This window comes from Oncorhynchus tshawytscha, linkage group LG13 (genome assembly GCF_018296145.1).
Source record: "Oncorhynchus tshawytscha isolate Ot180627B linkage group LG13, Otsh_v2.0, whole genome shotgun sequence".
Taxonomy (NCBI): Eukaryota; Metazoa; Chordata; class Actinopteri; order Salmoniformes; family Salmonidae; genus Oncorhynchus; species Oncorhynchus tshawytscha.
In genome coordinates, this window is record NC_056441.1 from 90,834,244 (window position 1) to 90,851,509 (window position 17,266).

The 17,266-nt window shown below is 44.3% G+C and overlaps 1 protein-coding gene across 1 annotated transcript in view; it reads left to right on the forward strand.

The window, feature by feature from the left end:
- Window positions 1–4,264: 4,264 nt before the first annotated feature.
- zgc:153184 (uncharacterized protein LOC751652 homolog) overlaps window positions 4,265–17,266 on the forward strand; it is a 56,500-nt gene continuing 43,498 nt past the window's right edge. Inside the window, exon 1 of the mRNA XM_042296526.1 lies at window positions 4,265–4,583. Coding sequence (XP_042152460.1) covers window positions 4,578–4,583 — 6 coding nt within the window. The 5' untranslated portion in view covers window positions 4,265–4,577. The remainder of the gene's footprint in view (window positions 4,584–17,266) is intronic.

Genomic DNA, 17,266 nt, shown 5'->3' on the forward strand with positions numbered 1-17,266 from the left:
CAGTGTAATTATTCCCTCCGCAAGGCAATCAAACATCAGTATAGAGACAAAGTAGAATCTCAATTCAACGGCTCAGACACAGGAGGCATGTGGCAGGGTCTACAGTCAATCACGGATTACAAAAAGAAAACCAACCCAGTCACGGACCAGGATGTCTTGCTCCCAGGCAGACTAAATAACTTTTTTGCCCGCTTTGAGGACAATACAGTGCCACTGACACGGCCCGCAACTAAAACATGCGGACTCTCCTTCACTGCAGCCGACGTGAGGAAAACATTTAAACGTGTCAACCCTCGCAAGGCTGCAGGCCCAGACGGCATCCCCAGCCGCGCCCTCAGAGCATTCGCAGACCAGCTGGCTGGTGTGTTTACGGACATATTCAATCAAACCCTATCCCAGTCTGTTGTTCCCACATGCTTCAAGAGGGCCACCATTGTTCCTGTTCCCAAGAAAGCTAAGGTAACTGAGCTAAACGACTACCGCCCCGTAGCACTCACTTCCGTCATCATGAAGTGCTTTGAGAGACTAGTCAAGGTCCATATCACCTCCACCCTACCTGACACCCTTGACCCACTCCAATTTGCTTACCGCCCAAATAGGTCCACAGACGATGCAATCTCAACCACACTGCACACTGCCCTAACCCATCTGGACAAGAGGAATACCTATGTGAGAATGCTGTTCATCGACTACAGCTCGGCATTTAACACCATAGTGCCCTCCAAGCTCGTCATCAAGCTCGAGACCCTGGGTCTCGACCCCGCCCTGTGCAACTGGGTACTGGACTTCCTGACGGGCCACCCCCAGGTGGTGAGGGTAGGCAACAACATTTCCACCCCGCTGATCCTCAACACTGGGGCCCCACAAAGGTGCGTTCTGAGCCCTCTCCTGTACTCCCTGTTCACCCACGACTGCGTGGCCACGCACGTCTCCAACTCAATCATCAAGTTTGCAGACGACACAACAGTGGTAGGCTTGATTACCAACAACGACGAGACGGCCTACAGGGAGGAGGTGAGGGCCCTCGGAGTGTGGTGTCAGGAAAATAACCTCACACTCAACGTCAACAAAACTAAGGAGATGATTGTGGACTTCAGGAAACAGCAGAGGGAACACCCCCCTATCCACATTGATGGAACAGTAGTGGAGAGGGTAGTAAGTTTTAAGTTCCTCGGTGTACACATCACAGACAAACTGAATTGGTCCACCCACACAGACAACATCGTGAAGAAGGCGCAGCAGCACCTCTTCAACCTCAGGAGGCTGAAGAAATTCGGCTTGTCACCAAAAGCACTCACAAACTTCTACAGATGCACAATCGAGAGCATCCTGGCGGGCTGTATCACCGCCTGGTACGGCAGCTGCTCCGCCCACAACCGTAAGGCTCTCCAGAGGGTAGTGAGGTCTGCACAACGCATCACCGGGGGCAAACTACCTGCCCTCCAGGACACCTACACCACCCGATGTCACAGGAAGGCCATAAAGATCATCAAGGACAACAACCACCCGAGCCACTGCCTGTTCACCCCGCTATCATCCAGAAGGCGAGGTCAGTATAGGTGCATCAAAGCTGGGACCGAGAGACTGAAAAACAGCTTCTATCTCAAGGCCATCAGACTGTTAAACAGCCACCACTAACATTGAGTCTCTCCGCAAACTTGATGATTGAGTTGGAGGCGTGCGTGGCCACGCAGTCGTGGGTGAACAGGGAGTACAGGAGAGGGCTCAGAACGCACCCTTATGGGGCCCCAGTTTTGAGGATCAGCGGGGTGGAGATGTTGTTGCCTACCCTCACCACCTGGGGGCGGCCCGTCAGGAAGTCCAGTACCCAGTTGCACAGGGCGGGGTCGAGACCCAGGGTCTCGAGCTTGATGACGAGCTTGGAGGGCACTATGGTGTTGAATGCCGAGCTGTAGTCGATGAACAGCATTCTCACATAGGTATTCCTCTTGTCCAGATGGGTTAGGGCAGTGTGCAGTGTGGTTGAGATTGCCACTTCAAACAATGCTACCTAATATAATGTTTACATACCCTACATTATTCATCTCATATGTATATGTATATACTGTACTCTATATCATCTACTGCATCTTTATGTAATACATGTATCACTAGCCACTTTAACTACGCCACTTTGTTTACATACTCATCTCATATGTATATACTGTACTCGATACCATCTACTGTATCTTGCCTATGCCGCTCTGTACCATCACCCACTCATATATCTTTATGTACATATTCTTTATCCCTTTACACTTGTGTCTATAAGGTAGTAGTTTTGGAATTGTTAGCTAGATTACTTGTTGGTTATTACTGCATTGTCGGAACTAGAAGCACAAGCATTTTGCTACACTCGCATTAACATCTGCTAACCATGTGTATGTGACAAATAAAATTGGATTTGATTTGATGTTGATCATGATGATGTGGTTGATGATGATGAGGATGTTGATCATGATGATGTGGTTGATGAGGATGTTGATCATGATGATGTGGTTGATGATGATGAGGATGTTGATCATGATGATGTGGTTGATGATGATGAGGATGTTGATCATGATGATGTGGTTGATCATGATGATGTGGTTGATGAGGATGTTGATCATGATGATGTGGTTGATGAGGATGTTGATCATGATGATGTGGTTGATGATGATGAGGATGTTGATCATGATGATGTGGTTGATGATGATGAGGATGTTGATCATGATGATGTGGTTGATGATGATGAGGATGTTGATCATGATGATGTGGTTGATGATGATGAGGATGTTGATCATGATGATGTGGTTGATGAGGATGAGGATGTTGATCATGATGATGTGGTTGATGATGATGAGGATGTTGATCATGATGATGTGGTTGATGAGGATGTTGATCATGATGATGTGGTTGATGATGATGAGGATGTTGATCATGATGATGTGGTTGATGAGGATGTTGATCATGATGATGTGGTTGATGATGATGAGGATGTTGATCATGATGTTCTGGTTGATGATGATGAGGATGTTGATCATGATGATGTGGTTGATGAGGATGAGGATGTTGATCATGATGATGTGGTTGATGAGGATGTTGATCATGATGATGTGGTTGATGAGGATGTTGATCATGATGATGTGGTTGATGATGATGAGGATGTTGATCATGATGATGTGGTTGATCATGATGATGTGGTTGATGATGATGAGGATGTTGATCATGATGATGTGGTTGATGATGATGAGGATGTTGATCATGATGATGTGGTTGATCATGATGATGTGGTTGATGATGATGAGGATGTTGATCATGATGATGTGGTTGATGAGGATGTTGATCATGATGATGTGGTTGATGAGGATGTTGATCATGATGATGTGGTTGATGATGATGATGTGATTGATGAGGATGTTGATCATGATGATGTGGTTGATGATGATGATGATGTGGTTGATGATGTGGTCCATAAGTTCTGAATTAGATGACATGTTTAATATGAAAACACAGCTGTTATGGTCATACCTCCACACCAGTTTGAATGTTTGTTTAAAAAGTATTTTATCCAAGCTCGCAACTAGGTCTAAGAGCATTTCGTATTATTCTGTACATAATCCCGAGACTATATTTAGTATGTTACGTTTGACATGATTACTTAAGACAATTGGTTGCTTAAGGTAAAAACGAAAATAGGGTGGTTGGTAGGTCTATAATGTAAACGTCTAGCAACCTAAAGATTGCGAGTTTGAATCTCATCTAATCTCTTGATAATGAGCAATTTTTCAACTACTTTTGAGCTACTTTGGAACTACTTAGCATGTTAGCTAACCCTTCACTTTCCCCAAACCCTAACTTTAACCCTTTTAGCTAACCCTAACCTTAAACCTAACTCCTACACTTAACCCTAACCCCTAGCAACCTAGCTAGAATTTGTAACATATCATACGTTTTGCAAATTCATAACATATTGTACGTTTTGCGAATCCGGGGCATATAATACGAATTACGTAACATAGCATCCAAAATGGATGATGGGACACCCACAAATGAATACATACTGTAACGACCCTGGGTTCATAAGAAACGTAACATATCATACTAAATGGAATGTCCCGATTTTAATAAGTAAAGAATAATACGAAATGCAATGATACCAGGTTGAAGCTCAGTATACTATTTTTCAACAACAAAGTAGTGTGTCTTGCGAAATATATCGACTTGTTTGCACAATGACATCTGCCAAGGCCAATAGCATACTTAAATCATCAGCCTCAATATATCGTTCAACTGTTGTGCGAGAAGAGTGGCATCAATGCAACTGCGCGCAAAACTGAAGCCTCCGCCACTCCCTCTCTCTCCTTCGATCAACCTCGTCTCGTACACTGCCTGTGAAGATATGACAGTGTAGTTATCTGTAAACACAGACCTCCGCTGTTCAAGGAGTGTGCTCACATCTCTCATTCCCTCTCCGCGTTAGTAGTGTAGGAGAGCCCTCCAGCCTCTGAAGTGGCTTCGCTCAAACGCAGCAGCGCGGTCATCCGAGGAGACAGAGAAGAGGGCAGGAAAAGGTGCATATCGCGAATTCCTCAAGGATGGAGGTAAGCAACAGTTAACAAGTTTAGAATAAAGTGTTTGGACAGTAGGATTTCGTTGTAGATAAAAAAAATATTCACGGAACTCAACTCTGCTGAAGTTGGTTTAACAACTTGTGGAAGTAGACTCTGTCGCCTTGGAAATGTGGAGTTGTTGGCTACAATTCTCTGCGGTGCGAAGTTATATCACAACATATTTGCTTTGTATTTAATGGAAATCTACTTTTCATTGGGGATAAAATTGACGTTCTAATATTGACTAGTTAAACCACCCTGTACTTATTTCCGTGAAGAATCTCTGATTCACATTTTATCAGTGGTGGAAAAAGTCCCCAACTGTCATAGGTTACTTTCGTAAAAGTGAAAGTCACCCAGTAAAATACTACCTGAGTAAAAGTCTAACCATCAAAAGTAAATGTTATTGCTAAAATCATTTTAAATCCCCTATATTTAGCAAACCAGACAGCACCATTTACTTGTTTTTCCTTGTATTTACTGATAGCCAGAGGGACACGCCAACACTCAGACATGACAAACAAAGCATTTGTGTTTAGTGAGTCCTCCAGATCAGAGGCAGTAGGGATGACCAGGGATGTTCTCTGTTTACTGAGTCCTCCAGATCAGAGGCAGTAGGGATGACCTGGGATGTTCTCTGTTTAGTGAGTCCTCCAGATCAGAGGCAGTAGGGATGACCAGGGATGTTCTCTGTTTAGTGAGTCCTCCAGATCAGAGGCGGTAGAGATGACCAGGGATGTTCTCTGTTTAGTGAGTCCTCCAGATCAGAGGCAGTAGGGATGATCAGGGATGTTTACTGAGTCCTCCAGATCAGAGGCAGTAGGGATGACCAGGGATGTTCTCTGTATAGTGAGTCCTCCAGATCAGAGGCAGTAGGGATGACCAGGGATGTTCTCTGTTTAGTGAGTCCTCCAGATCAGAGGCAGTAGGGATGACCAGGGATGTTCTCTGTTTAGTGAGTCCTCCAGATCAGAGGCAGTAGGGATGATCAGGGGGATGTTTACTGAGTCCTCCAGATCAGAGGCAGTAGGGATGACCAGGGATGTTCTCTGTTTAGTGAGTCCTCCAGATCAGAGGCAGTAGGGATGACCAGGGATGTTCTCTGTTTAGTGAGTCCTCCAGATCAGAGGCAGTAGGGATGACCAGGGATGTTCTCTGTTTAGTGAGTCCTCCAGATCAGAGGCAGTAGGGATGACCAGGGATGTTCTCTGTTTACTGAGTCCTCCAGATCAGAGGCAGTAGGGATGACCTGGGATGTTCTCTGTTTACTGAGTCCTCCAGATCAGAGGCAGTAGGGATGACCAGGGATGTTCTCTGTTTAGTGAGTCCTCCAGATCAGAGGCAGTAGGGATGACCAGGGATGTTCTCTGTTTAGTGAGTCCTCCAGATCAGAGGCAGTAGAGAGGACCAGGGATGTTCTCTGTTTAGTGAGTCCTCCAGATCAGAGGCAGTAGGGATGACCAGGGATGTTCTCTGTTTAGTGAGTCCTCCAGATCAGAGGCAGTAGGGATGACTAGGGATGTTCTCTGTTTAGTGAGTCCTCCAGATCAGAGGCAGTAGGGATGACCAGGGATGTTTCTCTTGATAAGTGTGTGAATTAGACCATTTTCCTGTCCTGATAAGCATTAAACATGGAACGAATACTTTCGGGTGTCAGGTAAAATGTACAGAGTAAAAAGTATAAGATTTTCTTTAGGAATGTAGTGAAATTAAAGTAAAAGTTGTCAAATATAAATAGTAAAGTACAGATACACCCCCCCCCAAAAAAACTACTTAAGTAGTACTTTAAAGTATTTTTTACTGAAGTACTTTATACCATTGCAATTGTATAACCATTTAACTAAGCATAGCACATCCAGTCAAGTGACATGGTCACAGCCTACTGGGAACAGGCGTCAATTCAACGTCCATTTCATTGAAACAATGCTGATTCAACCAGTGTGTTCCCAATGGGAGAGTTACATACAGAAAACATCCATACGGTCAATCATTGTTGTGAGCATCGACGACCCACACTCTGATAACTGGAGAGACACTCACATGATACTCAGGGGTACATCCCAAATGGCTACCCTATTCACTACGTAGTGCACTACTGTCCCACCTGGGCAAGAGGAATACCTACAGTTGAAGTCGTAATGACTCCAAACTAAGTGTTATGTAAACTTCCGACTTCAACTGTAGGTATTCCTCTTGTCCAGGTGGGACAGTAGTGCACTACGTAGTGAATAGGATAGCCATTTGGGATGTACCCCTGAGTATCATGTGAGTGTCTCTCCAGAATACGAGAGAATGTGAGAATGCTGTTCATTGACTACAGCTCAGCCTTCAGCAGCGTAGTACCCTCCAAGCTCATCATCAAGCTCGGGGTCCTGGGTCTGAACCCCGCACTATGAAAACTGGGTCCTGGGTCTGAACCCCACCCTATACAAACTGGGTCCTGGGTCTGAACCCCGCCCTATACAAACTGGGTCCTGGGTGAGAACCACGCCCTATGAAAACTGGGTCCTGGGTCTATACAAACCCCGAACCCCGCATGAAAACTGGGTCCTGGGTCTGAACCCCGCACTATGAAAACTGGGTCCTGGGTTTGAACCCCGCACTATACAAACTGGGTCCTGGGTCTGAACCCCGCACTATGAAAACTGGGTCCTGGGTTTGAAACTGGGTCCTGGGTCGCCCTATACAAACTGGGTCCCTATGAAAACTGGGTCCTGGGTTTGAACCCCGCACTATGAAAACTGGGTCCTGGGTCTGAACCCCGCACTATGAAAACTGGGTCCTGGGTTTGAACCCCGCCCTGATGAAAACTGGGTCCTGGGTCTGAACCCCGCCCTATACAAACTGGGTCCTGGGTCTGAACCCCGCCCTATGAAAACTGGGTCCTCAACACTGGGGCCCCACAAGGGTGCGTTCTCAGCCCCCTCCTGTACTTCCTGTTCACCCATGACTGCGTGACCACGCCTCCAACACAATCATCAAGTTTGCAAACGACACAACAGTAGTGGGCTTGATTACCAACAATAACGAGACTTCCTACAAGGAGGAGGTGAGGGCCCTGGTGGAGTGGTGCCAGGAAAGTAACCTCTCCCTCAACGTCAACAAAACGAAGGAGCTGATCGTGGACTTCAGGAAACAGAAGAGGGAGCACGCCCCCTATCCACATCAACGGAACCGCAGTGGAGAAGGTGGAAAGTTTTAAGTCCCTCGGCGTACACATCACTGACAAACTGAAATGGTCCACCCACACAGACAGTGTGACGAAGAAGGCGCAATAGCGCCCCTTCAACCTCAGGAGGCTGACGAAATTTGGCTTGTCACCTAAAACCCTCACATACTTTTACAGATGCACAATTGAGAGCATCCTGTCGGGCTGTATCACCGCCTGGTAAGGCAACTGCGCCGTCCTCAACCGTAAGGCTCTCCAGAGGGTAGTGAGGTCAGCACAACGCATCACCGGGGGCAAACTACCTGCCCTCCAGGACACCTACACCACCCGATGTTACAGGAAGGCCATAAAGATCATCAAGGACATCAACCACCCGAGCCACTGCCTGTTCACCCCGCTATCATCCAGAAGGCAAGGTCAGTACAGGTGCATCAAAGCTGGGACCGAGAGACTGAAAAACAGCTTCTATCTCAAGGCCATCAGACTGTTAAATAGCCACCACTAGCCTGCTTCCACCTGGTTACTCAACCCTGCACCTTAGAAGCTGCTGCCCTACATACATAGACATGGAATCACTGTTCACTTTAATAATGTTTACACACTGCTTTACTCACCTCATATGTATATACTGTATTTAATCAATGCCACTCTGACATTGCTCATCCTAATATTTATATATTTCTTAATTCCATTAATTTTACTTTTTGATTTGTGTGTATTTTTGTGAATTGTTAGATACTATTGCACTTTTAGAGCTAGAAACACAAGCATTTCGCTACACCCGCAATAACATCTGCTAAATATGTGCATGTGACCATTTGATTTGATTGACTGAGTCATATGGGCCCTGGTCAAAAGTAGTTCACCGTGTACGGAATAGGGTGTCATTTGGGACACAACTTCAGCAGACTTATAAATCTGTTCCCATGAAGAGAACAGAGAGGGGGAATCCAAGATCCAGCAAGTTGTTTACTATTTTGTAAGAAAAATCCATGAAGTCAGCTGAGTTCTCTAAAAAAAATCAATTTGCTGTTTCTCTTCTCTCTCTCCTTCTCTCTCATGGACTTGCAGTCTCAACCTCTGAATGCTCTGGCTATGAAAAGCCAACTGACATTTAGTCCCGAGGTACTGACCTGTTGCACCCTTCAAACCACTGTGGTTATTATTTGACCCTGCTGGTCATCTATGAACGTCTTGATTAACGATCTGGTCTTAATGGACAGGTGCTCTTAAAATCTCCACCCGATTGATCAAATTAAATGTTTTGTAACACCAAAACTAGCTGCCCACCAACGTGAAGGAGACGAAAGCTTAACTGGACTGGAGTATTGAAACGCATCATCTTGAGATGTTTTGAAACGCGACATAGTGTGTTGTAACACCAGTTAATCATGTGTTGTGTAACACGTTGCCAGGGACTGGGAGACCTACCTCAAAAAGGTTCCAAACACTCATTTGGTGTTTCGTGTTCTGTTTAGTACCGAATTAGATAAGCTCTCTCTCTCTCTCTATAGCTTCCCAACACTATGATGGTGTTTGTGTTCTGTTTTTCACCTCCTAGCTTCCCAACACTATGATGGTGTTTCGTGTTCTGTTTAGTAGAATTAGAGCTTTCTCTCTCTCCCTCTATAGCTTCCCAACACTATGATGGTGTTCTTTCTGTTTAGTACCGAATTAGATTTCTCTCTCTCTCTATAGCTTCCAAACACTATGATGGTGTTTCACCTCCTGTCTAGTGAAGAATTAGATCGCTCCTTCTGGAATATTCTAATGGTTAACATTGGTTTATGTATCTGATCATTTGCCAGTTTTAACCATTTTTGGCTGGCATTGTTGAGCACAGTGCTCCAACCACCAGCAGTGACTAGAGGTTTTACCAATGATGTACGTACATGTATATGAACCCTGGATTGTGTATTGGCCATTGACAGGCTTTGAAGCCACCGGTCGGCCATATTGGTACTGCCCAGTAGGAACAGTCCTCCATGGGAATGGATGGAATTCTATTTCAATTAAATGTTTCAAGGACAAAATTACATGAATTTCTTTGTTGTAGTGTGGACAGTAACATTAGTACTCCCCCCCCAAAAAATGTATTCAGGACATTTAAAAAAATATATATTTTTACATTTTAAATGTTAATGTTTAGCTCACACGATTTTAAAGTATGCATTAAAATGTCTGTAATATAATAAACATGGCAAAAATGAATGTAGACATTAATAAATCAATTTCTATAGCTTTACAAAATATTTTTTTTACAATGGAAAAGGAGTGCCAAGATGGCTGCCCTGTGGCTTCAATACAGCACCTCCTGTCAGTCATCCAGGGTTTATGCACATCATTGGGTTTTACAGCAAGCGTTGCTATGGAAGTCCAAACAGGACATATGAATAAAAAAATATTTAAAAATAGTTCCCTATTTATCTCGCGATCACTACATAACAAAAGTTGTTTTGTCGAGATCACGAGATAATCAAAAGTACCATCATCCATTGATCTGTTCAGATGCGCAACAACCAAACATAGAGAACTGAGGGATTTGAACTCATTGGAAGTCTAGTTTTCATCTCTTTGCCCTTTCTATCTTGACGTGTCTCTGTTTTCAGAGTATTGTGGGTAATTCAACATTTTAAGACTTAATTCATGATTATTTTTTACATAATGTTATATGCATGTTTGCGGGGGTGAAAAAAGAAGAAAAAAATTATAATCTTTATTGGTATTAATTAAAAGCTGCTTGTTGTTCCATGAGGTGCAATGGATCAGGATGAATGGGTTATCCAATCACCTGATCTCAGGTTAGGTTCACTACTTGTCATGGTTTCATTCCACAATCATGATGTTTTGAGACGTTCTATTTTTACAGTGTAGATTCCGGGACTTTTCTAGGGAGTTTTTCCTCTCCACTGGGCTTCTGCATCTGCATTGCTTGCTCTTTAGGGGGGGGGATTAGACTGGGTTTCTGTAAAGCACTTTGTGACATTTGCTGATGCAAAAAGGGCTTTATAAAATAAATGGGATTACAGACAACATATGGATTTTAAAGTGAGTCGATGGTATATGGGCAACAGGCCACCTATGGATTCTATAGTAAATCTATACAATGAGTGAACAAAACATTAGGAACACCTTCCTAATATTGAGTTGCACCCCCCTCCCCCCTTTTATCCTCAGAACAGCAAGGTGTCTACTTTCCCTATAAGCGTGTTGAAGGCCTTTCCCTATAAGCGTGTTGAAGGCCTTTCCCTATAAGCGTGTTGAAGGCCTTTCCCTATAAGCGTGTTGAAGGCCTTTCCCTATAAGAGTGTTGAGGGCCTTTCCCTATAAGCGTGTTGAAGTCCTTTCCCTATAAGCGTGTTGAAGGCCTTTCCCTATAAGCGTGTTGAGGGCCTTTCTCTATAAGCGTGTTGAGGGCCTTTCCCTATAAGCGTGTTGAAGGCCTTTCCCTATAAGCATGTTGAAGGCCTTTCCCTATAAGCGTGTTGAAGGCCTTTCCCTATAAGCGTGTTGAAGGCCTTTCCCTATAAGCGTGTTGAAGGCCTTTCCCTATAAGCGTGTTGAAGGCCTTTCCCTATAAGCGTGTTGAAGGCCTTTCCCTATAAGCGTGTTGAGGGCCTTTCCCTATAAGCGTGTTGAGGGCCTTTCCCTATAAGCGTGTTGAGGGCCTTTCCCTATAAGCGTGTTGAAGGCCTTTCCCTATAAGCGTGTTGAAGGCCTTTCCCTATAAGCGTGTTGAAGGCCTTTCCCTATAAGCGTGTTGAAGGCCTTTCCCTATAAGCGTGTTGAAGGCCTTTCCCTATAAGCGTGTTGAGGGCCTTTCCCTATAAGCGTGTTGAGGGCCTTTCCCTATAAGCGTGTTGAGGGCCTTTCCCTATAAGCGTGTTGAAGGCCTTTCCCTATAAGCGTGTTGAAGGCCTTTCCCTATAAGCGTGTTGAGGGCCTTTCCCTATAAGCGTGTTGAGGGCCTTTCCCTATAAGCGTGTTGAGGGCCTTTCCCTATAAGCGTGTTGAGGGCCTTTCCCTATAAGCGTGTTGAAGGCCTTTCCCTATAAGCGTGTTGAGGGCCTTTCCCTATAAGCGTGTTGAAGGCCTTTCCCTATAAGCGTGTTGAAGGCCTTTCCCTATAAGCGTGTTGAAGGCCTTTCCCTATAAGCGTGTTGAAGGCCTTTCCCTATAAGCGTGTTGAGAGTCTGTTGTTATTTAGTATTCTGTATAATAACATTGTTTTTTTCCCTAAAGTTTGCTAAGTGCCGGTAATAGGCTGATTGGTCGGCTGTTTGAACCAATAAAGGGTGCTGTTCTTTGGGCAGTGGAATGACATTTCCTCCCTTCAGGCCTAAGGAAACCTAGGCTTAGATTGAAGATCTGGCAAATAGGAGTCGCAATGTATTCCACCACCAACCTCATGAAAATTGACTGTCCAGATTGTCGGTACCAAGTGGTTTATAGATAACAATCATTTCTTCTCCTCGTTAACTTTTTCGGAATTCAAAACTACAGCGCTTGTCTTTCATTATTTGGTCCGTTGAATATGAAGGCTCAGCGTTTGTTGTTTGCATATTCATGCCTAAATTTGCTTAATCGTGTCAACAAAAAAGTTACTAAAGTAGTTGGTAGTATCAAAGGGTTTTGTTATGAACAAGCCATCAATCAATCAATCAATCAATAAAATTGATTTAAAAGCCATTTTTACATCAGCTGATATCTCAAAGTGCTTCCCAGCCTAAAACCAAAAACAGCAAGCAATGCCGATGTAGAAGCACGTTGGCTAGGAAAAACTCCCTAGAAAGGCCAAAACCTAGGAAGAAACCTAGAGAGGGACCAGGCTATGAGGGGTGGCCAGTCCTCTTCTGGCTGTGCCGGGTGGAGATTATAACAGAACATGGCCAAGATGTTCAAACGTTCATAGATGACCAGCAGAGTCAAATAATAACCAGTGGTTGTAGCGGGTGCAACAGGTCAGCACCTCAGGAGTAAATGTCAGTTGGCTTTTCATAGCCAAGCATTCAGAGGTCAAGACAGCAGGTGCGGTAGAGAGAGAGCCGAAAACAGCAGATCCGGGACAAGGCAGCACGTCTGGTGAACAGGTCAGGATTCCATAAACTGGAGCAGGAGCACGACCAGGTGGACTGGGAACAGCCAGTAGTCATCAGGCCTGGTAGTCCTGAGGCATGTTCCTAGGGCTCAGGTCCTACGCGAGGGCAGGGAGAGAGAGTGAATTAGAGGGAGCATACTTAAATTCACACAGGACAATGGCATTGAGGAGGTCACCACATCAGTCACTGGCTTCATCAATAAGTGCATCGATGACGTCGTCCCCACTGACTGTACGTACATATCCCAACCAGAAGCCATGGATTACAGGCAACATTCCCACTGAGTTAAAGGGTAGAGCTGCCGCTTTCAAGGAGCGGGACTCTAACCTGGAAGCTTATAAGAAATCCCGCTATGCCTTCGATGAACCATCAAACAGGCAAAGTGTCAATACAGGACTGAGATTGAATCGTACTAGAGAGAGAGAGAGAGGAGAGAGGGGGAGAGAAAAAAAAGGGGAGTCTATATACATTGTGTGCAAAAGGCATGAGGAGGTAGGCGAATAATTACAATTTTGCAGATTAATAACACTGGAGTGATAAATGATCAGATGGTCATGTACAGGTAGAGATATTGGTGTGCAAAAGAGCAGAAAAGTAAATAAATAAAAACAGTATGGGGATGAGGTAGGTAAAAATGGGTGGGCTATTTACTGATAGACTATGTACAGCTGCAGCGATCTGTTAACTGCTCAGATAGCAGATGTTTGAAGTTGGTGAGGGAGATAAAAGTCTCCAACTTTAGCGATTTTTGCAATTCGTTCCAGTCACAGGCAGCAGAGAACTGGAACGAAACGTGGCCAAATGAGGTGTTGGCTTTAGGATGATCAGTGAGTTACACCTGCTGGAGCGCGTGCTACGGATGGGTGTTGCCATCGTGACCAGTGAACTGAGATAAGGCGGAGCTTTACCTAGCATGGACTTGTAGATGACCTGGAGCCAGTGGGTCTGGCGACGAATATGTAGCGAGGGCCAGCCGACTAGAGCATACAAGTCACAGTGGTGGGTGGTATAAGGTGCTTTAGTGACAAAACGGATGGCACTGTGATAAACTGCATCCAGTTTGCTGAGTAGAGTGTTGGAAGCAATTTTGTAGATGACATCACCGAAGTCGAGGATCGGTAGGGTAGTCAGTTTTACTAGGGTAAGTTTGGCGGCGTGAGTGAAGGAGGCTTTGTTGCGGAATAGAAAGCCGACTCTTGATTTGATTTTCGATTGGAGATGTTTGATATGAGTCTGGAAGGAGAGTTTACAGTCTAGCCAGACACCTAGGTACTTATAGATGTCCACATATTCAAGGTCGGAACCATCCAGGGTGGTGATGCTGGTCAGGCGTGCGGGTGCAGGCAGCGAACGGTTGAAAAGCATGCATTTGGTTTTACTAGCGTTTAAGAGCAGTTGGAGGCCACGGAAGGAGTGTTGTATGGCATTGAAGCTCGTTTGGAGGTTAGTTAGCACAGTGTCCAAGGAAGGGCCAGAAGTATACAGAATGGTGTCGTCTGCGTAGAGGTGGATCAGGGAATCGCCCGCAGCAAGAGCAACATCATTGATATATACAGAGAAAAGAGTCGGCCCGAGGATTGACCCCTGTGGCACCCCCATAGAGACTGCCAGAGGACCGGACAGCATGCCCTCCGATTTGACACACTGAACTCTGTCTGCAAAGTAATTGGTGAACCAGGCAAGGCAGTCATCCGAAAATGTTATGACAATACAACAGAACAAATTAACGGGAATGACATTTACTATCATGGGTGGCCAAAAAGAACAATAACCCAGCAGGATTGAAAGAAAACAACCCAACTAAGTGACCCAGTGCCTCCCACCCAGCATTTTTTACAGTGTAGAAGTTTTCTTACTGGCGGAGAAAAATGAATAGTAGCCATCATTTCTTATATTCATTACTGAATTATTTAATGTAAAAAAAAAAAAAATGAAAAAACTGTGATAGAGGGTAAAGTAAAAAATCCAAACCGTTCCGTGAATGGATACTGGTATATAGTTTTTTTTATGGTTTACTGCCCAGCCCTAAATATGCTGCCATTTGGGATGTAATCTAGCCGTTACTTTCTGTACTTAGCTATCCTAACTGAAAGCTGGGTTTTAATGCCTCCAAAAGTAGTGCATTGGGTGCCATTTGAGACCCAGACAGTGTGTCTAGGAGGCAGGAGCCACCTCTCTGACAGAAACACTGTTTTTTCTTTCTTTAATCTACCTGGTTTAAACTATGTGGGGGAAAGAGGGAACATTTAATCCACCTGGATTAAACTATGTGGGGGAAAGAGGGAATATTTAATCCACCTGGATTAAACTATGTGGGGGAAAGAGGGAATATTTAATCCACTATGTGGGGGAAAGAAGGAACATTTAATCCACCTGGATTAAACTATGTAGGGGAAAGAAGGAACATTTAATCCACCTGGATTAAACTATGTGGGGGAAAGAGGGAATATTTAATCCACTATGTGGGGGAAAGAAGGAACATTTAATCCACCTGGATTAAACTATGTAGGGGAAAGAAGGAACATTTAATCCACCTGGATTAAACTATGTGGGGGAAAGAGGGAATATTTAATCCACTATGTGGGGGAAAGAAGGAACATTTAATCCACCTGGATTAAACTATGTGGGGGAAAGAAGGAACATTTAATCCACTATGTAGGGGAAAGAGGGAACATTTAATCCACTATGTAGGGGAAGGATGCTACATTTAATCCACTATGTAGGGGAAAGAGGGAACATTTAATCCACTATGTAGGGGAAAGAGGGAATATTTAATCCACTATGTAGGGGAAAGAGGGAACATTTAATCCACCTGGTTTAAACTATGTGGGGGAAAGAGGGAATATTTAATACACTATGTAGGGGAAAGAGGGAATATTTAATACACTATGCAGGGGAAGGAGGGAACATTTAATCCACTATGTAGGGGAAAGAGGGAACATTTAATCCACTATGTAGGGGAAAGAAGGAACATTTAATCCACCTGGATTAAACTATGTGGGGGAAAGAAGGAACATTTAATCCACCTGGAGTAAACTATGTGGGGGAAAGAGGGAATATTTAATCCACCTGGTTTAAACTATGTGGGGGAAAGAGGGAATATTTAATCCACCTGGATTAAACTATGTGGGGGAAAGAGGGAACATTTAATCCACCTGGAGTAAACTATGTGGGGGAAAGAAGGAACATTTAATCCACTATGTAGGGGAAAGAAGGAACATTTAATCCACTATGTAGGGGAAAGAGGGAACATTTAATCCACTATGTGGGGGAAAGAAGGAACATTTAATCCACTATGTAGGGGAAAGAGGGAACATTTAATCCACTATGTAGGGGAAAGAGGGAACATTTAATCCACTATGTAGAGGAAAGAGGGAACATTTAATCCACCTGGATTAAACTATGTGGGGGAAAGAAGGAACATTTAATCCACCTGGATTAAACTATGTGGGGGAAAGAAGGAACATTTAATCCACCTGGATTAAACTATGTGGGGGAAAGAAGGAACATTTAATCCACTATGCAGGGGAAAGAGGGAACATTTAATCCACTATGCGGGGGAAAGAGGGAACATTTAATCCACTATGTGGGGGAAAGAAGGAACATTTAATCCACTATGTGGGGGAAAGAGGGAACATTTAATCCACTATGCAGGGGAAAGAGGGAACATTTAATCCACTATGTAGGGGAAAGAGGGAACATTTAATCCACTATGTAGGGGAAAGAGGGAACATTTAATCCACTATGTAGGGGAAAGAGGGAATAGGGAGAGGGGGAAAGAGGGAATATTTAGTCCACTATGTAGAGGAAAGAGGGAACATTTAATCCACTATGTAGGGGAAAGAGGGAATAGGGAGAGGGGGAAAGAGGGAATAGGGAGAGGGGGAAAGAGGGTATATTTAATCCACTATGTAGGGGAAAGAGGGAATAGGGAGAGGGGGAAAGAGGGAATATTTAATCCACTATGTAGGGGAAAGAGGGAACATTTAATCCACTATGTAGAGGAAAGAGGGAACATTTAATCCACTATGTGGGGGAAAAGGGGACATTTAATCCACTATGTAGGGGAAAGAGGGGACATTTAATCCACTATGTAGGGGGAAGAGGGAACATTTAATCCACTATGTAGAGGAAAGAGGGAATATTTAATCCACTATGTAGAGGAAGGATGCTACATTTAATCCACTATGTAGAGGGAGGATGCTACATTTAATCCACTATGTAGGGGAAAGAGGGAACATTTAATCCACTATGTGGGGGAAAGAGGGAACATTTAATCCACTATGTGGGGGAAAGAGGGGACATTTAATCCACTATGTGGGGGAAAGAGAGCATAGGGAGAGGGGGAAAGAGGGTGTGGGGAGAGAGCATAGGGGAGAGGTGTATAGAGAGCGTAGGGAGAGAGG